The sequence below is a fragment of the Castor canadensis genome, chromosome 18 (genome assembly GCF_047511655.1).
Source record: "Castor canadensis chromosome 18, mCasCan1.hap1v2, whole genome shotgun sequence".
NCBI lineage: Eukaryota > Metazoa > Chordata > Mammalia > Rodentia > Castoridae > Castor > Castor canadensis.
The window spans coordinates 491480-517500 of record NC_133403.1 but is presented as its reverse complement, the minus strand read 5'-3'; the positions used below and the strand labels follow the sequence as shown (position 1 = coordinate 517500).

General features: G+C 60.5%; 1 protein-coding gene across 4 annotated transcripts in view; it reads right to left on the bottom strand.

Moving 5' to 3' along the window:
- Myo18b (myosin XVIIIB) overlaps positions 1-26021 on the bottom strand; it is a 114066-nt gene that overhangs the window by 16179 nt on the left and 71866 nt on the right. For 3 of the 4 annotated variants that reach the window (XM_074061008.1, XM_074061009.1, XM_074061007.1), the window contains 9 exons: positions 25554-25763; positions 24765-24875; positions 24422-24526; positions 23026-23178; positions 11287-11400; positions 9591-9707; positions 7109-7192; positions 6220-6357; positions 3937-4122 (listed from right to left, as the gene is read on the bottom strand). In XM_074061008.1, coding sequence (XP_073917109.1) covers positions 3937-4122; positions 6220-6357; positions 7109-7192; positions 9591-9707; positions 11287-11400; positions 23026-23178; positions 24422-24526; positions 24765-24875; positions 25554-25763 — 1218 coding nt within the window. The remainder of the gene's footprint in view (positions 1-3936; positions 4123-6219; positions 6358-7108; positions 7193-9590; positions 9708-11286; positions 11401-23025; positions 23179-24421; positions 24527-24764; positions 24876-25553; positions 25764-26021) is intronic. The other variant, XM_074061010.1, reaches the window with a different exon arrangement.

Genomic DNA, 26021 nt, shown 5'->3' with positions numbered 1-26021 from the left:
AATGGGAGCGAGACCCCATGTCCATCAGAAGTGGGCATGGTGGGTCACGCCTGTAGTCCCGGCTAGGTGGGAGGCAGGGTGGGTCACAGCAGTGCCTGTGGCTGGTCACTCTGTACCACACCCACCATCCAACATGGCCACCACGGGCCACGTGGCTCAGCTGGGCACTGGACCTGGGGCTGCTGTGAATTAAATTTTAATTCCGTCTGTGGAATTTCGATTTAAGTACCCCGGGGGCCTGGTGGCCGCCATATGGAGCAACTCTGCCCTAGGTTGCTCGTATTCTGTCCTAGCGAGGTGGGGGGAAAGTCCTGTCTGCTGTGGCCACCGCCCTGGGGGACAGGCCCCAGCTCAGAGCCGCTGGCCTCTCCGCTTTGAGGCCCGCCTGGGCCTGACCCAAAGGTCACACCTGGGCACAACTGGCAGCTGTGTCCAGAAGCTCCAAGATGGAGACTGACGGCCTCTGCCACCCACCCTTAAAAGCAAGCTCTCGGTTTCACAAATGCGTCACGGAGTCACTCAACAGGCAGCAAATGTGTCATGGAGTCACTCAACAGGCAGCAAATGTGTCATGGAGTCACTCAACAGGCAGCACACACTGGATCACCTCCTGGGTCGTGGTTCACTTGAGGTCTGGACACTGGAAGAATCCAGAAGGAAGGGGACGCCTGTCCACAGGCAGAAGCAAAGCTGTCAGGCTGGGACGGGGCCAGGGGCACACAGCTCAGTGAGCTAGGCCTGCGGGGGGACATCCGGTGTCCTCCCCTGTGACGCAGTCGGGGTGACGTCCCCACATCCGTCAGGCCACCTGTGAGCGTTCAGATCACCGAGGGTCTTGTTCTGGTCACTGTCGTGACTCACGGACATAGTGTGGCGCCTGAGGTCCGGCCCTCTCAGCTGCATCCGCGGTGTGGAGTTAAAGGTCAAAGCCCTGGAGACAGCTCGGGTGGAAGGGGACGGACAGGAGAGAGGACGAGAAGGGACGATCGGGTGTCCGTCACCTGATTCTCTCTCCATCTACTGTCACGGCCACCCAGTGAGCCCGGGTCACTTATAACGTCCAGCTCCGGCGCTGGACGCAGAGGAATCCGTGTGCCGGGGCCAGCATCTGGACGGGGCTTTCCTGCCTCAGTGTCCCCGAATGAAGACGAGGTGGCGACCGTGCTGGACTCCCTTTCATAACAGCCACTCCGCAACAGAGAGAGAAATGTCCAGCGCGTCACCTTTGGGGGACACCACAGCGAGAGAGGGCGACGACGGGGATGGACGCCCCAAAGCCACTGTCGATGTTTGCTCTGTGCGTCAAGATGGCCGCCGAGCTTCCGCGAGGGACATTTTTACCGGTGGACCAAGCTGGACAGGCGTGTCCTGCGATGACCGTTCAATGACCCCCGGAATAAACCCGTCATGGTGGATTTCTGAAATCCCCTCTGCTCCGTCCCCGTCAGGCCACCTGCCTCTTGAGCTGACGTCAGGAGAGTCGCTCAACAAACGGCGGTGAGCGCCTGACCCGTGGCGGCTGTGACGCCAGTGAAAGGACCGGGACTCAGGCTTCCTCCCGGGTCTCAGGGAGGCTCTGTCCCTTGTCCGGCCGGGTCCACGAGTGCGGCCAGCCTCGGCAACGAGACCTGTCCCTGCCCTCGCTCTGCCCACGCCGCAAGATGCCACACGGGACCTCGGCTCCTCGTGCCCGTCCCCGCGACCGTCCCTGTGCCGCCCACGGCCGGTGCCAAACAGATGTGTGCTGGAGGAACCGGGTCTCCCGGTGGACGTCCCCGGGCGGGGACGAGGACGAGGCCCTGAGGAGGGGCCGACGTTGTCCCTTTGAGACTGGCTCTTCCTCCAGGCACTGTCCCTGTGGTCACACGCCACCCGGCCTGGATGAGGTCATGGGCAGCGGCCACCGTGACGGTGAAGGGGTGGACTGCAGTGATTACGGGAAAGACCCCAAGGTGAGAGCGACCTTGGCTTTGCATGGACCCGCCAAGGGTGCCAGAGACCCACGGCCTCACAGCAGCAGGACACAGATGGGAGCCAGGACGGCCCAAGCCACCAGGAGCCACCACAGGCCATCAGGGGCCACCAGGAGCCACCAGGGTCCACCAGGAGTCACCAGTGTCCACCAGGAGCCAGCAGGAGCCACCAGAGGCCATCAGGGGCCACCAGGAGCCACCAGTGTCCACCAGGGGCCAGCTAAGGTGAGGCACACGCTCCCTGGAGCCTCTGGACTGAGCACGGCCCTGCAGACCTTGACCCCACCACCTCCACACCGAAATACAGAGACCGTGTCGGCCCCGGGAACCCAGTGCAGAGCCCTGGTCAGATGCTCTGCCCCCGAGGCTGCGTCCCCGTCCTTTCGCTTTTAGCTCTGATTTTCAGATGGGGTCGCCTATGGCCTTCCTAAGTCCACCTGCCCAGCAGCCGGGATTACAGCCACGAACCGCCTCACCCGGCCTGTTTTTCAAGACAGGGTCTCTCCAGCCTTTTCCTCTCAAACCTCGATCTTTCTGTCTCGACCTCCTGAGTGCTGGGATTACGAGCAGGGGCCACCAGGCCCAGCCCAAAGGCTTTTCTTCCCTCGACTGTACTTTGCACATCCTGCATTGTTTGCAAATCGGTCTGTGCTGGCCAGTCCACTTTTCCCACAAACTCGGGTGACCATCGGGAATTTTCAGCAGTACGGTGTTTTCGAAAGCCTGCACGTTGCTTTTTTTAGATCGGGTCGATTGCACACTTCATATGCTACGGTGGTGTGCAAACGTGACTTTGCACCTGAGACTCTGAACATCGCTTATTCACTTTAGTGCAGCACAGCTCTGCCGTGTGACGCCAGCATTTTGAGGTCTGAGTATGGCCCCGGCATGGGGACAGGGAGTGGAACGTGGCCGGGAGGGACAGAGTGAGGGTGGGAGGAACAGAGGCACCGTGTGGTCTGCCCAGCATGGCTGCCTGGCCAGATGGCCAAAGAAGACATCGGAGGAGAGGGGACGCCACTGCCCCAGGCTGGACGTGCGAGTCGGAGCCCTGGCTGCGTGAGACGCGGATGCCAAAGAGGAGTTGCGTTGTTTGGAGGACACGAGGCCAGGGCAGGGCACGGCCGGTCAGGGGCCCGGCCTTGGTCTGGGAGCCGTGGCCTCCGTGCGCAATGTCACTGTCCCCGCACGGGAGGAGGAGCCGGCAGCCGCTTGCTGTCCAAGAAGTGTCACAGAACCAGAGGGGACAGGGCAGCAAGGGGCCTTGGCTCCGGGTTAAAGTCCTCCGGGCAGCCATGGTGGGCCAGGTGTTCTCAGGAAGGGACGCTCAGAGGTGAAGGGCAAGGTGGGCACAGGATGACCCCCCGGGTCACAGCATCGGGATTTTGGGGACTTGGAGATGTCTGTCCCCAAGGGGACAGGACAGAGGATGACCTGTGACACTGTGAGTCCTAGACTAACACGCTCGGTGACAGGGACCGTGCCACCAGGCCGGGGACAGACAAGCTGGATACTTGGTGATGTCCCCACCATGGCTCTCATCTTTCCTGCTCGTCCTCTCCGGCAATGACCCCGACCTGCCCCGCGCTGACCATGGCGACCTCAGACTACACACGTCCCCTCAGGGTTTGGTGGCTGCTGTTCTGTGTTGTCCTGACCATTATGGGGACGGACGTGAAGACCCCGCGAGGGACAGACAGACAGACAGCGCGTGACGCTCACCCTTGGAGTGGGATGGCTGAGGCAGGGACGATGTCAGGGCCCTGTGTCCCGCGGCAAGCGACGCCATTGGTCCAGCTGGGTCCCGCCCCCGGGGCGCGCAGCCAATGGCAGCATCCCGACTCGGCCCCTCCCCTCCGGCTGCCCCTCCCCTCCGGCTGCCCCTCCCCTCCGGCTGCCCCTCCCCTCCGGCTGCCCCTCCCCGGTGCCCAGGCCCCGTGGCCTCCCCTGACCCGGGCCTCACCAGCTCCAAGCAGCGCCGGCCGGCCTCGGCCTCCCGCCGCGCCAGCTCCTCCATGTCGGCCTTCAGCTCCTCCAGGCGCCGCTGGTAGTAGCGGCTGCTCTCCCGCTGCTGGGACTCAGCCGCGGTCACCCGGGACAGCTCCTCGCCCATCCTGACCACGCTGCTCCGCAGCCGGAGCACCAGGACCTGGAGCGGCAGAGACGGCAAGGGGAGTGACACGGGGCAGGGCGCGGAGCAGGAAGGGGCCCTCGTTTCGGCCACCGATCCGTAAAGCCCGGGTTCAAAACGCAGAGAACTGTCACGGCCACGCAAAAAGGACACGTGGAGGCCCCTGGCTTCGCGGATGCCCTGGGCTCAGGCCCCACCTCGGCCTCTCCTTCCTGGCTGGGGGACCTTGGCCAGCTCGCTGACCCTCTCCAAGAGACCCCAGGGCCATGGCCACCGAGGAACACGCTGAGCTCTGCAGAAGCCGCAGCCCGGTGACCGGCACAGAGGACGACGACCCTGATCAAAACCGGGGACCGTGGACATCACGGCCCTCCACCCATCCCTTCCCCGACTCGGGAATGTCCTTCTGGATCACAAAACGAGAGCCCTCGGTCAGATCGCCTCATTTAAGTCTTTGTGGTATTTTCCCCCCTTTTGGGGACAGAAATCCACGAGGACACAGGGCACCCGCGTGAGGCGCGTCACGAGTGGGGCGGGAAAAAAATCCCACTGAATCTATTAGGCGGCTGCCAAGGCCGGGACGATGGACGCTGGGCAAACAGAGGTGTTGGCACAGCAGAGCCAGGAAAATCTGATGGGACGCTGAGTGACAGCCTGAGACAGAGAAAGAGAGAGAGAGACAGAGAGAGAAAGAGAGAGAGAGAGGGGGAGAGAGAGAGAGGGAGAGAGGGAGAGAGAGATCCTCTTCACTTCCAAGGGGACTGGCCACAGTCGCTCTGCAGAGGCGCAGAAGGGACCAGCATTTCTCCAGCCAGGTGTCGGGGACTCTGCTAAATTCAAGTAACGGTGACTGGGACGGCAATGGTTCCATGTGAACTCTGTCTTGTTGGACTCCCGCGGTCCACACCCTGGGAGCCCAGCTGGCCTCAGAGAAGCTGGAGCTTGGCACAACGGCAGGCGTCAGCAGACGCCCACCCCTGACCTCAAGTCCTCTGATGGCTCTGGGGTGACGCTGTCCCTGCTTGGATGGGGCCGATCCCACCCACACCACGGGCAGCGTGAAGTATCAAGAGGACAGACTGACAACGATGATGTCCCCTGTCCTTAGCTACAGAGCTGCAGAGAAGCATGGACACCCAAACTCAAGGTCAGTGTGAATGTCATCACTAAGCCTCACCCGGCTTTGTAAGGTCTCGCCTGTCCTTCAAGGTCCAGCATTAATGCCACCTCCTTCTGGAAGCCACCCCAATGCCCCAGCCTTGGCAGGGTCTCCCTCGTGATAAGCACCAGCCCCCTGTGTATTGTGAATATTCACACTGCAACCCATGCCCTCCACACACCCAACCAGGGCCTGGGCACCCTCGGTGCAAAGTCAGTGTCCTCCAAATGACCGCGGGCATAAACGGTGAGCAGCTGGGTGGAGACGGAAGACTCGGGTGAGTGAATGAAAGGGTGGAAAGACAGAAAGGGTGGGTCTGGATAAAGGAGACCAGAAGAAAGAGGGAAGAAAGTAAAGAGGAAGAGTACATGAAAGGAGGGATGGATGGACAGATGGGCAGATGGATGGATGGATGGACAACAGATGAAATGATGGAAGGACTTAATATGGATGGAGGGATGGACAGAAGGATGGATGGGTAGATGGAAGGATGTGTGGGTGGATGGGTAGATGGGTGGATGGACGAATGGGTGGATGGACGGGTGGATGGGTGGACGGATGGATGGGTGGACGGGTGGATGTGTGGACGGGTGGGTGGATGGATGGATGGGTGGGTGGATGGATGGGTGGGTGGATGGGTGGGTGGATGGATGGGTGGGTGGATGGGTGGGTGGATGGGTGGACAGGTGGATGTGTGGACGGGTGGGTGGATGGATGGGTGGGTGGACGGGTGGGTGGATGGACGGGTGGGTGGGTGGAGGGATGGACTGATGATGGTGGATGAAGGTGAACAGAGATGGATGAACAAGGTGGTGGCTTGAAGAGGCAAGTGAGAGACAGAGGGAGGAAAGGGCAGGCGAGGGAGCAGAGGAAGAGCAGGAGGTGGTGGGGTCACACCGGAGGACAGCCCTGTGTGGCCGCCCCAGCCCCAGCAGCGCTCCCATGGCTCTGCGCACCTCAAACCTCCTGATCTGCACTTTCTGGAACTCCGTCTTGTTCTCCAGATCACAAATGACCTGCTCCTGTCTGCTGACGATGGCGCGGTCCACGGTCGTCTGCTCCAGGTACTCGATGCGTGTCCGAGCCACCTGCAGCTGGGGGCACAGCGAGGGCCTTAGCTGGGGCCACCTGTCGCCTCCTTCCCTGCTCGAGTGGCGCATGTCGAGTGTCTGGACAAGCCGGCACTGCTGGTCCCCTCGTCCCCTGTGAGGACGCCCAGTGGCCCTCACACCACCCTGCCCCAAGTGCTTAGTGTTGAAAGCAGGACTTCGGGGACAGTGTCCTCTTCCCTCCTCCTGCTGTGACAAGGCAGCAAAGCTAGTGTGTGAACAACAGGCTTCAGCATCCAGAGACCCCGGCACGGGAGCCAGGCGCGCACCTGCTCGGCCAGGTTCCACCCGAGCCTTGGTTTCCCACTGTCACTGGGAGGAAGGTCCACAGTCAGTGCCCAGCAAGTGGCTTTTGTGGCATCTTTGCTACCCAGGGCCTATGGGCGCTGGCTGACAGTCGCTGTGAGCAGGCCGTGTGACGGCTCTAGGAAGGCTCTGAGAATTTCACGGCGACCCGGCCCGCTAGGTAGAGAGAGGCGGGCGGGGACTGCAGATGTCACACGGGGCCAGGACCCTCCTCTCCCCCCACAGCCGTGTCCCAGAGGGGGAGGGCGCTGTGTCGAATGGCCGACGGCTGCACAGGGCAAATGTGCCTGAGTGTGTGTGTCTGTCTGTCTGTCTACTGGGACTGCCTCAAGTCTTCTGTGCACTCTGGGGGAGTGGACGACAGCGTCCAGGAGGGAGGACAGGGTCGCAGCAGCGCCTCCCTCCGTCCCCCCGGCATGGCGGCACATACTTGCTCCTGGACTTTCTGCTTCTCCTTCTTCATTTCTTCCAGCTGAAGCTGCAGCTCCTGGATCTGCCCGATGTCAGCAGCCGACTGGGGACAGAAGGAAACGTCACCGTGAGGCCACAGGCCAGGCAGAGAAGCCACCGTCCCCGACAATCCCTCTCCTCCCCCAACCCTGACCTCTCGTCCCCAGATCCCCCAACACCCAGCCCTGGGCGCTCTGAGTCACTCCGTGACATCAACCCTGGCCTCGGTCAACTGTCCAGTTTTCTGTGGTGCCAGGGTGGACAGCTGTGAGTGTCAGACTAGACCTGGGATCCGGCACCCAACGCTGCCCAGGAGCCTCTCTGTGCTCAGTGTCCCCCTGTGTAAAAAGGACAGATAGTGTCCCCTGTCCCTGCTCCTGGGGCGTGTGGAGGTGGAAGCGGCAGCGGGGAGCGAAGACCCCGTGGACAAGAGGCTGATGACCGAGCGTGGTGCTCTGTGAGGCCCTCCTTCCATGTCTTTATTAACTGAAGGAATAAATGTCCCCAGTGTGAGTGGCCACATGGAAGATGGCTCAGCTCTCCTGGTGGGGACGGCCTTGGATCTTTTTCTTAGGACGACTCCTCGTTTAGTGGGAACCCTTCTGAGTCCACCTCTGCTGGATGCACCGGAGCCCGGCGGGCCCTGACCTGGACCCGGCGAGGAGGACCATGGCTGCTCGCCAGGGAGCTGTGCGCCCTAGGAACGCCAAGCAGAGACCAGCCGGGGTCCCTCACCCCACCCCAGCTCTGCCCAAACCTCATCTTTGCCAAGCTACGCTGTCACCATGGGTCCCACTGCCACCGTCCCTCCCTGCCACGTCTCCAATTGCCCAAGTCCACCCATCACTCCTCAGCATCACGAGTCTTTCCCCTGGACAGCTGTGGCTTTTATTCGTTCAACACGAGTTGAAGGGACCCTACCCCAAGCCACACCCTGACCTCAGCTCCAGAAGTGGCATTACCCAGGACAGAGGACAGCGCTGTCCTCGTGGAGCTGACAGGCTGGGTCCTCTCCAATGACCCTTGTTCCTTAAAAGCTCACTGGTGGTTCCTCTCCCCACAGAGTAAAACCCAGGGTCACTCATCAGGGCCTCTGAGACCCTGGTCTGTCCCCCTCTCCTGGCCACGTGGAGCTCACCTCACCACCTCCCCTTCACTGCGTCCATTCAGCCTCCCAAATGCATCACCACAGGCCTTTTGCACAGGTCGTTCCCTCTGCCCGGAACCCCCCCAACCCCCTCAGATCCCATGCTAATCTAAGTCCTGCTCCTCATCCAGGTTTCTATCCACCTGCTCAGGGAACCTTCCCTGACCCCAGCCTAGGTCAGGACTCACAGAATGTCTCCAAACCAGGCTCACTTCCTTTCTGGAACCTTAGCTCAGGTGATTATGAGGTAAGGTCTGCCTGGCCGTGGACCATGTGATGGTGGCCATGGGGGTCTCTGTGCATCGCAGGCTACATGGCCTGTGTCACAGCTCCCAATACAGAGCAAGTCCTCAGAAAATACCAGATAGATAGATAGATAGACAGACAGGCAGATGGATGTGTGCATGGCTAGATAGGTAAGCAAGTGCTGGAAGGATGGAGGAATGAATGAATGAATGGATGGGTGGGTGGATGGACGGGTGGGTGGGTGGACGGGTGGGTGGGTGGACGGATGGATGGGTGGATGGGTGGATGGATGGGTGGATGGGTGGGTGGATGGATGGGTGGATGGGTGGATGGATGGATGGGTGGATGGGTGGGTGGATGGATGGGTGGGTGGATGGATGGGTGGATGGGTGGGTGGATGGGTGGATGGATGGGTGGATGGATGGGTGGATGGATGGGTGGATGGATGGGTGGATGGATGGGTGGATGGATGGATGGATGGGTGGGTGGATGGATGGGTGGATGGGTGGGTGGATGGATGGGTGGGTGGATGGATGGGTGGATGGGTGGGTGGATGGGTGGATGGATGGGTGGATGGATGGGTGGATGGATGGGTGGGTGGATGGGTGGATGGGTGGGTGGGTGGGTGGGTGGATGGGTGGGTGGGTGGATGGGTGGATGGGTGGATGGGTGGATGGATGGGTGGGTGGATGGGTGGATGGATGGGTAGAAGGATGGATGGATGGATGGATGGATAGGTGGATGGATAGATAGAAGAGTGGATGAGTGGGTGGATAAGTTGATGACTGGATGGGTGGGTGGTGAGTTCAGTGAATAAATGGATGGATAAGTGAAAGGATGGGTAGATGGATATATGAATAAATCCATTTTTTCTTGGTGGACATGAGTTCCAGAGGTGCCCACACTATTTGAAGGTGATATTCTCCTCCCCTGGGGCTAAATGAAACTTGCACTTCCTATCTTTCTCTGGTACTTATTCCTCCAAGATCCTAAGACCAGGGTGTGGTCCAACCACATGTCTGTCCCAACATCCTCCACCCAGCCCAGCTCACAAAAGCTCACTTAGTACCTGAGCAATGAGGTCCTTGTGCTTCTGCATGAGGTCATTCAGGTCCTCCTGGTCCTCATCAATGCGCTTCAGCAGGTCTGCCTTCTCAAACTGCAGCCGGTACAGCTGTTCATCCACCTGCAGGGAGGAGGCCCGGAGCTGGGATGAGCGTGTGTGTGGATGCATGGATGGGTGGATGGACGGGTGGATGGATGGGGGATGGATGGGTGGATGGGTGGATGGGTGGATGGATGGGTGGACGGGTGGATGGATGGGGGATGGATGGGGGATGGATGGGTGGATGGGTGGATGGGTGGATGGATGGGTGGACGGGTGGATGGGTGATGGATGGGTGGATGGATGGATGCATGGATGGGTGGATGGATGGGTGGATGGATGGGGGATGGATGGGTGGATGGACGGATGGACGGGTGGACGGGTGGACGGGTGGATGGGTGGGTGGGCGGGTGGACGGGCGGGTGGACGGGTGGACGGGCGGATGGACGGGTGGACGGGCGGATGGTGGGTGGACGGATGGGTGGGTGGGTGGATGGATGGATTGACGGGTGGGTGGATGGCTGGATGGCTGGAGAGTGTTTGTGTGTATACTGGACATTCATGTGACTGAATACAGTGTGCGTGTGAATGGATCGTCTGCGTGAGCCGCCGGCAATGCACGTTTCGAGTGTGCACAATTCTTATGTGTTCGTGAAAGCCTGCAATCTGTGTGACTTCAGGGACTCTGTTCTGCTCACAGGTGTGTCCCCAGCACTAGGCACTGTCCTGGCACTCAGCAGGTGCAGTGCAGGTGACCGTTACATGGATGGATAAACTGGATTATGGAGTTCACTCCTGAGGACGTTTATTTTATGCACGTGCAGTGACGTGCCAGTCACCGCTCTGTGCGTGTGTGAGTGAGTGTCGGGAGCAAGCCTCTCGTAACTCAGTGCAGGAAGTCAGGGCCAGTGGTGCTCTACATGCATTTTTACTAAAAATCCCTCGCTCCATCTAAACGTGAGGATTTCACGCATCGGGAGTAAATCGAGGCCAGCTCTTCACCCCGGTCAGGACAGCTGGAGCTCACAGCATAACAGCGCTGTCATGTCGGGTCACTGGCCCAGTCAACAGTGAGCACGGAGTGCGTGACAATGGCCGGTCTCCTGCCCGCAGGGAGCCCAAGTGCGCTGTGGGCGATGGCCGTCCTCTCTCAGAGGAAGAGACACAGTGGTCAACACTAACGACCGTTCCCTTCAGGACGGGAGCGCACAGTAGGATTGCAGCAGATCCTTGGGACCTTCTTATGGTGGTGATCACGGTGGGGGGGGGCATACGACCTGGGGCTCCACTTGGGGAGCTGAGAAAACAACAGGCTCCCATGGGGGTCGCCCCAGTACCGAGCACACAGTGGGTCCACAGTTAGTGGCCTGTAAGCTTACAAGGGTTGCCTGTGTCTTGTAGGAAGTACTCAGTAGGTCTACAGGGGAGGCCTGAATCCTCCAACGTGGCACTTACTTGGCCTACAAAGGGTGTCAGGGAGCCTGCAGCTCCAAGGCAGAACCCAGTAGGTCTACGGCAGGGGTCTGTGCCTCCATCACGAGACCCACTGGGCCTAGAAGGGCGGTCTGCACCTCCATGGTGGCACACAGTAGGGCCACAGGGAGGCCTGTAACTCCATGGGAACACTTGCAGGTCCCGTCCCAGCCATGGGGACATGTACCAGGCTTTTGCTCCGGGTCACACTGTCCAGCTCGCTGTGCATGTTCTCCAGGTCCGCGGTCAGCGCCCTCTGCATCTTCAGCGCGTCCTCGCACTTGGCCTCACTCTGCTGCAGCTGGCCAGGTGGAGAAGGGGACGTGAGGCCCCGTCCTGGATTGTCCCCCTCCCGGCCCAGCCCTCGCGGGACAGGCAGAGGGTCATTTACGGGGGACCCTCGTGTACCCACACCTCATTGACACAGCTGCGGGACACACGGAAGTGCATTTGGGCCGAGGACGGTGACACAGGGCTCAGGACCGTGCTGGGGTGCCAGGCGCTCGCCCAGTCCCTTCAGCAAATCTGTGTACAGTTGCAGAAACAGTCAGCCGCCCCTGCCCCCTCTGGGTGAGGGACACACAGGGACAGGCTGTGACAATCTCTGGGGAGCACAGAGATGCAGGGGCGTGGTGCCGCAATAACAAGGAGAATCTCGGAGGCTTCCTGGAGGAGGCGCCTCAGAAGACAGCAGGAAGCCGCCATGCTGGAGCTTTGTACTGGCGGGGTTCAGGATTAAAACCCGCCAACTTCCGTTTAAACACGAGCTGTTCTGCACGTGACCTTGTCCTAGGCTCTCAGCTTTTAAAGATTCTCGCGGCTAAGAGCCACGGACGTCCTCACCATTTCCTTCTCACCCCGCGTCCACCCGTGCGTATCGCCAAACCCCTGGGTACCCTGAGGGAACAGCTGGGCTCAGAGAGGCCAGTGCCTCGCTCAGAGCCACACAGCCGCCGGGGGCCGAGGCAAGTCCAGTCACCAGGCCACTGGTCCCAAATGGGGCTGACAGAGCAAGAAAGGACCACAAATTGGGGTCCTGCTGGGGTCCCCGAGTGAGAAAGGGACCCCAGTGACCTACACAAGGAAACGAGTCAAGGCAGAGGCTGTGACCGGCTGACGACAGTGTCCCCCGCCTGGGGACAATTTCATGTCCTTCCAAAGAATGGCTTCCAGGGACTGTCCAGGAGCTCAGTGCAGATGTCAGAGTGACACCGATGACAGCGGAAGGGGACACAACGCTAGACTTTCCTGCACTTTCTCTTCTGGCCCTCGTGGGGGGGGGAGGTGCACCCCACTGACATCCTGTCCTCCTGACCAGAAAAGCCAGGCCAGCAGCAGGTGCCTGGCCAGAGTGTGGAGCTGTCAGGCTCGCCCTTGCCCCTGGTCCCTGCCATTGTCACCCGTGGCACCCAGCCCCGCCCTGCTGCTGGGGCCACAACCCAGAACCTCCTTTCTGAGCCCCAGAGGACAGCGTGTCCCTTGGCGGTCACAGTGCAGGGCCCGGCAGGACGTGGTAACTCATGTCCACAGCAACCGCGAGGGACTGAGGCACACTGGGAAAGATGGCGTCGCCTGTGGGAGGTCACTGTCACCATCAGGGCCTCGGGCACCAAGCTGTCGCCCAGCAGGAAACTCCGGGCATGGCCAGGAGGTGGGAGGACGGCGGCCCTGCGGGCAAAGCCTCCTGTGAGAAGGGCCTCACCAAGGAGACGCACTGAGGACGTAAAGGAGCCGGTGCCTCACGCCTGTAATCCCAGCCACTCAGGAGGATCCCGGTTCAAAGCCAGCCTCTGCAAGACCCCATCTGGAAAATACCCAACACAAAACAGGTCTGGCGCAGACCCGGGGGACAGAAAGATGGACATTGTTCCCAGAAGGCTGCACAAGAGGAGAGGAGGGTCCAGGCAGACCACGTGGACGGCACAAGGGTGGCTTAGGGAAGCCATTGTGACGTGATCTGATTGCTGGGGGAGGTTGGGCTTTAGGGGGACAAGATAAGAATCAGGGTGACCCTCTCCCAGAAGGAGATGGCGCAGAGGAGAGGAGTGGAAAGCACAGAAGGTCCAGGCAGGTGGCAGCGGGCGGCCATCGTGGGAGATGACCTCAGCTGAGGGAGGCCCCGTGCAGGGCCCGGCTGCCCAGCCAAGGACTCGGCCTGGAGCCAGGAGGTGACAGAGGCCTGGTGACTTGTGACAGCCGCTCCTCCCCAGCTGACGGTCTCGGCCACACGTCCTGTGGTCCCCAGAGTCACAGGATGGGGACTCAGGTTTCAGCCATTTTGTGGATGGTGTCCCCTCCTCCCTCAGATGGGCGAGGGACGGTGCTTCTCCAGACGGAGATGGGGACAAAGACAGCACGGCCTGGGGACTCAGCGGGTTGGACCAGGCATTAGCTCAGCCTGGGTGGTTTGGCCGTGGACAGGTCCATCTGCTACTTCCTGGGCACCGTGCGTCCTGTGCCACACCTCCAGGGGAAAGGTGCCACCTTTTGTAAAGACCCTTGGGGGCTCGCAGAAGGGAACTGCCTTGTCCTGTGGGGTCGGTGTGATGTCAACTCCAGACCCCAAACCCCTCACCACTGAGCCCCGCTGCTCCTTCACAGAAAGGCATTCGCTGGGGAGCAGGAGGACAGGAGGAAATCCAGGAGGGCTCCCTGGGGACATGTCACCCAGCTCTGTGACTTCCTCGTGCAGAGCCCCACAGCTTTAGTCAACATGGCGGCAGCTGCTCCTCAGCCCTCGAGGAATCAATCGCGTGTCAGGCCTGGAACCTTCCAGAGAGGACCAAGCTGTCCCAAAGTGGTGCTTGGTCTGGACTTGAATGGGATCCGTGTGAGTGACACCAGGGATTCCCAGCCCGAGGCGTCGCCCGGCCGCTCAGGGCCTGCTGCTGACAGGAGTCTTAATGTAGAGCCTTAAATTGTCAGTTTATTACCCTTGGGGGAGTGAGAAGAAATACAGGGCCATCCAGGCTGATTCCCGTTATGGATGGCCGGGCATAGGAGTGACTCACGGTGTGTCATTTCCATAGCGAGGCGGTTTGACGGATGTTTTTATGACATCCCTGGCAAGGGATGGACACTTGCTCCAAATGCCTTTCCCCGGGACCTCAGAGAGAAGAGGGGACGGTAGCAGCAGGGTGACAAGGGACTCCTTGGGAAGGGCCACCATGTCCATGGTCCACCTGACATCCAGCCTGGCATCCGGGGTTCGGGATGACAGCTGACACTGCACACGTCCCAGCTCCAAGTCACCGCCTCGTTCGTCCCTTTGGACAAGGTTGCCCAGGTTCTCACCAAGCGTCCAGCGAGCAGAAGGGGCTCAGAGGCGGAATCTCTCCCGAGACAGCCCCTCGACGACGCCACCGACCTGATTTTCACTCAAGGTCGCCGAGTTTTTCTTTCTCTTCATTTTTACCTCTCTGTAAAATCGAGGTCACCGTCACGGTGCAAGCCTGTGGGCACAAAGGTCCAGATCCTCCTCGCCGGCTACAAACGTCCTCTGCCCTGTGGGGGTCAATCGCCGTGTTGTGCGTTGGTGACGTCGGCTGTCTTCCCCAGGTCTGCTGGACGTCCGCAGGGTGGGCACGGGGACCGTCCCTCCAGACGCGAGTCTGTGAATTCAGCTTGGGTAAGCGCTGTCCCCGATGCGCCAGCCCAGGCCGTCCTGGAAGCCTGGAGTTCCCAGGCGCAAGATGACAAGTGCGCCCTTGAGGGTCAAGGGACCGGAGGGAGGGGGAGGTGCATGCCGTCACCATGGCGTCCTGGGCTTTGCACCGGGATCGCCAGGTGCTCAGGGGCCCAGAGGTCAGGCGGGGTGGGTTCCCGTCCCCGCTTCTCTGTCTCCAGCCTGTGACCTGGGACGGGTTTCTCGGCCTCTCTGAGCAGGGAGAGAACGGCTGTCCCCGTCCAGCAGGACTGAGAACCAGCTGGGCCCCGCACAAGCGAGGGGACGCCAGTGCCACAGGCTGTGTCAGGCACTGACCCCAGCACCCTGAAATGAGCTCATTTAGCCTCCATGACACCTGGAGGTACCGTCACCAGCCATTCCTGTTGCTGTGGCTGAGAAACGCAGAGGTGGAGTGACCGGCAGACCAGGCAAGCGCTAAACGCAGCACAGAGTGTGGACCCAGGCAGCGTGGCCACCAGGTCCCCTCTGGGCCACTACCCGGCCCTCGGAAACACAGGGTCCACAGACTCTCGGCAGGGGACACATGACATGCCCTGCTCAGTCTCCACCCCATCTCTGGACAGCAGTGCCTCACCTTCCTGGTGAGAAATGTCTGTCCATCCCCAAAACATCCATATCTCTAATTGGGCTGACCCCCCCCCACCCAGGCCCAGAGACAGCAGGGGACCATGTGACCCAGACTAGCCAATCAGATCATTCCCTCCTGTGGGCCCAGCCCAGAGATAAGCATGTGACCCAGCCTAGCCAATCAGAGCACTGCACGTGGGGGCCTGGGTCAGAGACAGACATGTGACCCAGCCTAGCCAATCACAGCACTGCACGTGGGGGCCTGGGTCAGAGACAGACATGTGACCCAGCCTAGCCAATCAGAGCACTGCACGTGGGGGCCTGGGTCAGAGACAGACATGTGACCCAGCCTAGCCAATCAGAGCACCCTCCTGCAGGACATAGAGGTGCCTCTGGGGTAATGGGCCCAGGTTTTGGCCAGGACCATGCACACAGAGCCTTGCATTCCTGAAGCTATGATGCTTCTAAGAAGGAAGAGCCTGAGATACAGCTGGCGTTAGGGGCCGGAGCCACACAGGGGCCAGGGACACATTTGATGACATGGCTGAGCTGCCAGATCCAGCCCTGCCTGAAGCCCTCTCTACCCTCAGAACTCTTCTGCTAGTTTGACCTATAACTTCCTTTTTCTACTCGAGCCAATTTGAGCGGAAGCCAGGTCTGGGCGAGTAAGCCAGTTTTAGGATGGTGAAGACACAGGGATGGCCGAGAGGACTGGCCTGTGGTGTCCTGAGATCAGTCTGCCACAAAGCTGGATCCCAAACCTCGTAAGGAGCCAGGGTCATTTAAGGTGTCCCGTGGTGTCCAGAGACTGAATTTCTCCAACGCTGACGGTGGCCAGGGGGTGTCCACGGTCACTGTGGCCCACGACAGCCCGGCAAGGAAGGAATCAGCCCCCGAATTCACAAAACGTTGACAAATGAGGGGCGCCCAGGACACAGATCTGCCACGGTCAGCTTCACATCAGAGCTGCCCAGCCACCAGCCGTCTGCACCGTGAGGTCCTCCCGCTTCTGTGCCAGCCCCGGTGTCACTCAGCGTGACGGTGATTGATATTCCTGTCACACGGTTGCTGAGCGCCAGCCGTGATGGCCTCTCCCCGGTGTGGGGCCGTCTGCCCGCTCGGAGTACCCCGTAAGACGTCTGCTCTGGACGTCACCCAGTGACACCAAGCCGTGGGGCACCCGGGAAGGGCGGGGACCCCGTGTTTCAGGACACCTAGGTTCTGGATTCCTGCTGGCTGAACAACTCGGGGGGGAAAACACCACATCGCAAGTGCCAGGGGAAGCTCCCGTCCTGGGCAGGCTGACCCCAACACATCCCTGGCCTGAGGTGCCATCGCCACTGGGGAGGGTCTGCCTTCAGTGTCACAGGATTTTCCCCAAAGCCACGGCTCACAGTCCCCAGCTTATTCAACAAAAGCATTTGATGTAAATGTTTAAAGACGTCAGGCCGGAGCCGGGCGGGGTAGCGCCCGTCTGCAATCCCCGCACTCAAGGCTGCGGCAGAAGGGTTGTGAGTTCCAGGCCAGTCTGGGCTACATAGTGAGACCCCCATCTTGAAAAGAAGAAAAATGTCAGCTGCCGGGCCTCAGTTTCCCTCCGTGCTGTGCTGGGAGTGTCACCCACCCAGATGCTCAGCTGACCCCGATGCCCTCCGCCTGACCAACTGTGGCTTCTGAGGCACCCGCACTATTGCTAAGTTCAATTAAATCTAAGTCGTGACTTGGTGTCACCAGGGAAATGGAAGGCTAAGCCAGACCAGGGGAGGACAGCCAGGCACCGGTGGCTCATGCCTGTAATCCCAGCAAATCGGGAGGGTTGTAGTTCAAAGCCAGCCAGGGCAAATAGTTCTCAAGACCCTATCTCAGAAAAAAAAAAAAAAACCCAAAAATCACAAAAAAGGTCTGGAGGAGAGGCTCAAGTGGTAAGAAAGCCTGCCCAGCAAGTGTGAGGCCCTGAGTTCAAATCCCACTACTGCAACAAAACAGAGACCCACTGAGCAACCCAGGCAGGAAACAGCTCTTTTCTTGCTGTTGGTGTTCTGTGTGTGTTTGTCTGTCTGTCTGCTGACAAGCGTTCTGCCACCGTCCTACAGTCCTGTCCTGGGCAGTTAATAGGGAACAGGCTCTTACGCCGGCCTCTGGTCTGTCCCCTCTCTCTTGCAAGGTGGAGGGGTGGGGTGGGTGGGGACACATTGTCCCCAGGGTCACTCAGTGCTGGTGACACAGCACCAGCAAGGCCCCGTTTGCCTGGCATTTCTCCTTTTAAGATCGAAAGGCAGGCGTCCTGGGAACCCCAGCCTGCTCGATCCAAATGGCTGTGACGTCAGGAAGCTGCGCATCAAGTTCAGATTCACCCAAGGTAAGGACTGTCCTCCGACCCACGAGCCTGGCCTGGTCACGTCCTCCACGGCGAGGACACAGGTGGGACAACAAACTGAGTCTTCCAGGGCCGGGCCGGGCGGGGACGACTTTAGTCTTGGCAGGGACAAAATGGCTCCAGGTGCCACCGCTGTAAAATGTGAACCTGCGATCATTTGCAGGCTGCAAAGAGACAGAAGGACGGACAAAAACTGGGGTGAGCTGGATCCGGCCTGTGGCCCGAGGTTGGATTAAAAAGAAAAACGAAACAAAAAGTTGATCCACTTTCAGCTTTCTCATTTTGGCCGATTCTGGTGGAAGCTGTGTTTTTGAGATGACGAAAAGTAGAACACAGGTCACCCAGGTCTGGGGACGCATCTCGGTGACACAGCACCTGCCTGGCATGCCCGGGGCCATTCTTGTCCATCCACGACTGATAGGACAGTCCGTGTCACCCTGGCAGCCACCAGGCTGGGCTGCGGGGCTGGCCCTCCCTGACCTGGCTGCCAGGCCCGTGGGAGAGAGGACGGCTTTTCCTGGCTTTACTGAAGCCCACGTGTCCACCGCTCGTCCATCTCGGCCTTCAGAGTGTCAGTATTTGCAGGTGACCCGGCGGGTGACAACCACGCCTTCAGCCGGTTACGACGCGGTCCTTCTCCCCCGATGGAGGCTGTATTCACACCGAGCAAATTCTGTCCGGTGCAGTCTTTGAAGAAAAAAATCTCTTCAAATAAAGCATCATGGAGCAAGGCCACTTGTCCAGAGGGTGTCCCCAAGGTGTCCACTCAGACAAAAGTCTCTCATCCGGGGGTAATCACGTCCACCGTCCCACAGAAACGGGTGACACTTGGGGACAAATGTCCCAATTAAAAGCATGGCATGGATGTGGCAATCAGTCCTCTGGTCACTAATGGGCCCTCGGGTGGATACTTAGTGACCACTGGGGACTCGCAGTGGGGAGATGAACCCCAGTTAACATCCCCACCTGAGGGGCACAGCCACTGTCCCCGGGCGGAAGGGCCTGGGGCTGCACCCAGGGCTCAGGAGGGACGTGATGGCCCGGGGATGGCAGCCGGCCAGCGGGAGAGACGTAGACGTCTGGGACGGCCGTTCGCCTTCTGGGCACTGCTGTCAGGGTCCCTGGGTTCAAAGCCCAGCTCCACCTCTTGTGACCGTTGCGATTTTGGGTGAGTCTTTCGTGAGTCTGCGCGTCCCGGCTCCAGCCAGTAAGAAGTTGGAAAGAAAACGAATAAACCAGAGAAGGTGACGCGGGGGACGCAAGCCGGCCGTGAGGGAAGACGGGGACACCCCGAGTTAGGACGTCCAAACCCAACCGAGAGGTAAGAGGTATTCACGCGGCCCCGGGGGACCCGAGGGCGGGAACAGGAGCCGCCGCCGCCCGCCGGGAGGACACGGCTTGGGCAAAGGTGACAGGCGGGACAGGTGTGTGGCCACCAAGCCGGGCTGAGCTGAGGTGACAGGAGGGCAGAGGCTGGGCTCTGCGTCCTTGTAGGTCCAATAAAACCCTGGATTTTATGCTGGGTAACAGACCCTGAAGGTCAACAGCCAAGGTCGTGGTGAAATTCCAATCCTCTCTCCAAAGATCAGATGACGAGTGACAAGACTGAGGCCAGGGGACCGAGGCACATGCCAGTGAGAGGTGGCACTTACCCAGGGCGGGGAGAGAGGGGAACGGGAGGAATTTTGGAGCTAAGTCAGGGGCACAGTCATGGAGACCAGTGACCGCTGACCTCTTGGCCAGAAGGGGTGACCACAGCCCCAGCAAAACAGCCGGCGGTGACCTGTCCCTTGTAAGAAAAAGCAAGTGACGACGGTCACAGACACGAGTGGAATGGTAAAACGGAACGAACCCAAGCGAGCAGCGGGCGCCGCGGGCAGACGCCATCCTGGCTGTGACCGCGAGCCGGGTCCCCGCACCTGCTCCGCTCGGGTGTCACCTGAGACGTTTTCTCCCTAGGCATCTCGCTTGGTGGACCTGCCGCTGTCACGATGCTCATTTGTTTCCAGAGGAAATGTTCCTGGGTGTTAATTAGCAATTAGCCCCCAAAGAACGGGTGTCACCGGACGGCCCTGTTCTAAAGTCTCAGAAAGTCCCAGAAAGCAGCCGAGGCCGGCGGGTGGCGCAGGGCCCTGGGACCGCAAACTGTCCGCGAGAGATTTCTTTCCATCCAGGCTGCCGGTCACCTGCTTCTTCCGTCAGGACCTGGAGTCCCAAAGGCAGGGACTTGCCAAGTTGGCGCCAAGCTTCTCAGCAGAGCAGGGCACGAACCCCGGTCCTGTCCCCGGCATCCGGAGTGTGACAGGGACACAGCCAAGGCTCCCAATGGAGGGAACGTGGGTGGAAAGAGCCCAGTGATTCTCTTAGGGTTCCTGCCCCAGGGAACCCTGGGGTTGTGCACATCGGGGATCCAGCCCCGGCTGGGGACGAGATCTGGCCATTTTTTTACAAGTCCCACCAGCCATGTCCTCTTCTCAACAGCATTCATGGCCAAGGTCACCGGCTCCTCTCCCGAAGAGAAAGCAAGAAGGTCACTTCTAGGGCTGCCTCTCGCCTGGACGGTCCCCTCCAAGGGCGGAGGCCTTGCCACCCGTCTTTCCCTGCAGCCCGGCCCCCAGGCCCCCCACAGTGAAGACCGTATGTGATGTGGACGGGTCCACTCCCCACTCACTTGTGACATGACCCAGGTTGTCCACCATCCCACAAATGAGCTGCGAAGGACCCAGGGTCCACGCGAGTCCCTGGAGCCAGGCCTGGCTGTCCGTCATCGGGACGTCCTCGGCCCTGGGACACCAACCTGAGGTCGGTCACATCAGCAGAAGGTCACCAAGTTAGCAAGTGGGCAGTCCAGTTCCCTTGACTCAAAATTCGGTGGAATTAAGATCTGTCACACACCTGCCACCTCTGACCACATCGTCACCTGCACAGTGACAACCTGTCACCTTGTCCCTGACTGAAATGGGTGTGCTGTGGGGTCAGAGGCTCTGGTCCTAACACCAGTGTGGGACCCTGATGTGGCTGTTCAAAGTGGCAGATCCCGGGTCCCACCCTGGAATTAACGACAAAGGACCTGGGGAGGGGACATTGAAATGTACAGCCAAGCACGAGAGCCCCTGAGACAGCGGGAAAAGCCTGGTAGACAGCAGGTGCATCGTAAATGCTTATCTCGCCTAGGTTTGGCAGACCACTGTGCACGGGCTTGGGACGGACGGCACCGGCAGCCTAGGGGTCCCCTCCCCGGGAAGGCGCGGACCTCACACGGTCCCCACATCCATCCTTCCTGCATCTAGGATGTCACAGGGCATACAGCAGGTGCCGCATAAATCCTCCTGAGCTCGCATAGGAAGCTCTTGAGACAGACGGATGCAGTCAGCAGCAAAGTCCCCTGGCTCTTCTCCCTCCCCGTCTCCCTCCCCCTCCTGTCCACTCTCTGTCCCCAGAGCCCTCAGTAGAGGACAGACTCCAGGAAGGAAGGGGCTCTGTGACACCCAGGGCCACCGAGGGCCACCACTGCTGCTTTGTGTCATCAGCCGTGACTTCACATCCAGGACGCCCACGCTGGGAGCCCAAGCGTCTGTCCCCCAACCTCTGGTCCTCCCTTGGCAGCTTTATAAGGGTTTCCATGACAACGGCAGCCGAGCGCCAAGGCCTCTGGTCCCTTTGATGCAGGGAGAAGGGAGCCTCAGAAGAATGGCGCTCTTTGTTCCCTGGTTCCCTGGGCACCTTCATTAAAAGGCAGAGAAGGGACAGACGCAGAAGCCTGGGGGAAGGGCAGTGTGGGGCTCTGCCACCGGGACCCCGGGTCACACGTCCCTCACCTCGCCCGCCCGAGGGGGCCGCGTGACCTTGAGGTGTCCGTCCCCCACCCGGCACTGAGCATTTCTGCCTACCTAAGACGGGGTGGGGGGGTCACACTCAAGGTGACCTTGAGGACATCCCGCGCCAGGACCCGCACCACTCTGCGGGGTCCACTTCCACCCCAGCACCGCAGCAGCATGGCCTGGAGGTCCCCAGTTCCCGTCCGGCCTGGCCTCCGTCCACCCTCACACCAGGAAGGATGGACAGACGGACGTGGCCTGAGACCCGAGTTTGAGTCCAGCTCCACCCTAGCTGAGTGACTTCAGCCGGGCATCTCTTCCCCCGCCACCCAGTCCCCTCCTTGTAAAATGGAGTTGACCTTCCTCACTGTCCAGTACGATGACCGGTCCCCAGGGCCATGCACTGAGGCCTTGGTCCCCAAGCAGGTGGCGCTACTGAGAGCATCGCAAGGGCCTGACTTGACAGTGGCCAGTCCATCCTGCATGACCGATGGCCTTAGGACACAGGCTGGGATGCAGGAACCGGGTCCCTGGGGGACTTGGAAGGGCAGATCCTATCCCAGGACACCTCATCTCTGCCCCCTCTCCCCTCCCCCACATTCTCTCTCCCTCCCTCTCTCTCCCTCTCTCTCCCTGTCTCTCTCCTCCTCCCCTCTCTCTCTCTCTCCTCCTCCCCTCTCTCTCTCTCTCCTCCTCCCCTCTCTCTCTTCTCCTCCCCTCTCCCTCCCCCCTTTCTCCGTCTCCCTCCCTCTCCTTCTCTCTCTCCCTCTCTCCCTCCCTCCCTTCCTCTCCCTCTCTCTCCCTCTCTCTCTCTCCCCCTCTCCCTCCCCCTCTCCCTCCCTCCCTCCCTCTCCCTCTCTCTCTCTCTCTCTCCCTCTCTCTCTCTGTCTTCCGCCACAGGAGATGAGCAGCACCCCCCTCCCCACGATGCTCTCCCTCACCACAGGCCACACCAATGGAGCCAAGTGATCGAGTGACAAGTGACCCAATGACAAGTGACCGAGTGACGAGTGACGATGAGTGACTGGGTGACCAGTGACCCTGGACTGAAATCACTTCGCGCACAGTGATCCTTTCCTCTCTGTAAACCGTTCCTCTTGGGTGTTTTGTCACTCACTGTCCCAGAGCCATGTGACCTGGACAAGGACTCACTTCACGGGGGACGGGGGCTCTGGACGGAGTGGCCAGTGGCCCCCAGGTCTCTGGAGCAGGGCCATTAGCATCTGGACAGACAAATGGCCACTGCCTGTCTACAGTGCCTTTGCTAGCACGACTGCTGTTTCTTTGATGCCCAGCCCTGGCTGTGACCAAGCACCGCTCACACAGATGGACACCGGCACAGACAGACAGCCGGCCTCCGTGGGAAGAGGAGACCAGGTGTCCCCACCATCCCTCGCAGCGCCCAGTGGCCCCCGACCCCTGCCCTGTGACCCCCGCGTGCCAGGCTCCCCGGCTCGGGGGACCCACACTGCCCACCTGGCTGTGCACCTTCTCCAGCTCCTCCTTGCTGACCGACGTCTTGCCGTCGTCCGTGGTGGCCAGGAGGAGCTGGACATCCGACAGCAGCGCGTGCGTCCTCCTGAGGTCCCTGCGAAGACGCTTCTCCACGTCCAAGTCCCGGTGGCCGATCTGGAAGCCAAGGCAGGGCGGTGAGCTCAGGGGTGACCGAGCCGTGCCTGGCCCCGAGCTCTCCAGACCCGGGCTCCCTGGGTTCAAATCCTGGCTCTGCCACTCATTCCCAGTGACACTGGACAAGGCCCTTGCACTCCCAACCTCAGGGTCCACCGAGGCCAGCTTGCACTGCTGTCCTCTGCTGATCTGAGGACAGGAAGGACACTGCCTGGACAGGGGACTTTACGCACAGGTGACCATGTCCCTTCCCCAGGAATTTGGAGCTCGCAGGGGGCAGTGACCAAGAGGATGTGGAAAAGCCACATCCTGGTGAGAGGTGACAGGGCACGAGGGTGCTGACCCGTCAGTGGACTGCCCCGTGACGGATGAGCTATAGCTGGAATGGACTATTGGGCTGGAGGAGGACGAAGGTCACTGGGTGGCCCTCTGAAGGGTGGACCTTGTCCCCGTCCTCTGCCATCTTTGCTTCCTGCTCGCACAGGGGCCGCCCTGCCCTCCACACACTCAAGGGCCCAACAGTGGAGCCAGTGACCAGACCGGGAGACAAGGTCACTCTTTCCTCCTCTAAACCGTGCTCAGGAATTCTGCGACAGCAGCGAATTTCACTCAGGAGCAGCCTGGCCGGGAAGGGGACGGGGTGGGGGACCCAATCCCCACTCTGATGTCCACGCGGCCTCAGCCCCACTGGGGACAGAGTCCCCCCGACTCAGAGGGAGGAAGGCCAAGGTGACCTCCAGGGACAATTGTCGTGTGCAGACACTGTGGTTGTCACACCTGGGGGCGGAGGCCAGGGATGACGTCCGACACCCCGGAACACACAGGACAGCCCCCCCCACGAGGCAGTGTCCTGGCCACGATGTCCACAGCGAGGCCGAGTACCCTGGTGACAGCCATGGCACATGGGCCTCATGACAGCAGCCCACGAGGCGCTGCTTCTCGGGCACAGAGGCTCTGCACTGACCCCAGCCCGGGCAGACACCGGCCATTCCTATCCCATCGGGGCCACCGCAGTCTGTGCTCTGACCCGAGTGGCCTCGTCTGTCCTCCTGCCGGCCACTCCCAGAACCTGCGGCTTCGAGGCCTGAGTGTCCTGTGGAGGACAGCAAGCGTGGACAGAAGGGACCGGGAGAGGAGGAGGCCTGAGCCAGCCCTGCCTGACCATCCAGGGTTGCCCAGTGTGTCCAGCTGAGCACAGCGGTGGGGACCATGTCCCCTCATACCCCCCACGAGTCCCCCTCACCTGTTCACACAGCGTGGCCACCAGGCCCTCCAGGTCCTGCTTCTCGTGCAGCGCTGCCCGCTTCTCCTCGTGCTCCTGCTCCAGACGCAGCTCCAGCTGCCGCAGCTGCAGGGGACAGACACGGTCAGCGGGCCCCACACGGGCTGGCCAGACCCTCGGGAGGTGGGACACGAACCCTGAGAAGTGGACACTGGTGGGAGTCTGACTTGGGGCCGGTCCTGCCAGTCTGCATTTAAGCTGGGCACTGTGGTCCCCCGGGGAGCGGAGGCCTCAGGCGGTGGCAGGAAGAGCCTGTCCCCCTCCCTCCCTCTGGGCACACGAGTGGACCTGGGCCGGGCAGTACCCGTTTCTGGCAGGACTGACGGACGTCCTCCAGCTCCTCCTCCTGGTCCTCGTGGTCCTTCTGGTGCATCTGCTTCATCCGCTCCATCTCCAGCTGGAGCCGCTGCCGGAGCTGGGGACAGCAAGAGGGATAGCAGGCAAGGGACATGTGAGGGACACACAAGGGTGGACCTGCTCTTGGCCTCCCATCCCAGCCCCTGTGTGCAAGTGAGGTCAGCAGCCTGGCGCCTGCGAGGCCAGCATGGTCACCGAATGGCCAAGTGCTGCCCGTGGCTGGAGCAGCATCCGAGGCCACCCAGGCCCACGACACAGCCACAGCACCTTTTGTAAAAAACATTTTTTTTTTTTGGTGGGACTGGGGTTTGAACTCAGGGCTTTGCACTTGCAAAGCAGGCGCTACCGCCCGTCCATTTTGCTCTGGTTCTTTTTGAGATCGGGTCGAGAACAATTTGCCTGGGTTGGTCTCAAACCGCAATCCTCCTGATCCCAGCCTCCCCAGTAGCTGGGATTACAGCCGTAAGCACTGGTGCCCGGCTGAAACAGATCTTTAATGGAGACAAAGCGTAAAACTCTGTCTGACCCGATGGCACGGTCACCAGGGAAGGAGACGCACTGAGTGTGGCATGGATGGGGTGACATCCGCTCCTCCTCCGAGGTGACACTGATCTTGCAGGAGAGGGGGCATTCCAGGGCTCATAGGGAGCCACAGAGGGATGAGCAGGCATGCGGCCGTGTCTTGTACCGTCCCTTTGTCCACCAGGCGTCCCTCCCTCTCTCCCGCGGCCCCCACCTGCTCCAGGTGCTCAATGGCGCTCTTCTGCTGGCTCTGAACCTTCTCGTGCTCCCGGGCCTTGGCCTCCAGCTCCCAGAGCTTGTCCTTCAAGCCCGTGACGCCATTCTCCCCCAGAGAGGACAGAGAGGATGACGCCAGCAGCTCACGCTTCTGGCCCTGCAGCGTCTCCACCTCCTGCCTCAGCTTCGAGGTTTCCTGCTCCTTTTGCTGCAGGGACAGAGGACAGGGGGTGGCGTCATGGAGGCCTCTACCGACTGCTGGGACTTTCCACTTCCATTATTTTTATTTCTGAGCCAGGACTGGCTATGCATCCCAGGCTGGCTTAGAACTCCCAACCCTGCTGCCTCAGTCTCCCAAGTGCTGGGATTACAGGTGTGACCACCACGCCCGGCTCCATGTTCCTGTTTGCAATTTGCCATCCTCAAGTCAACATCAAGGTCCCTACAGCGCCCCCTGGGGGACACC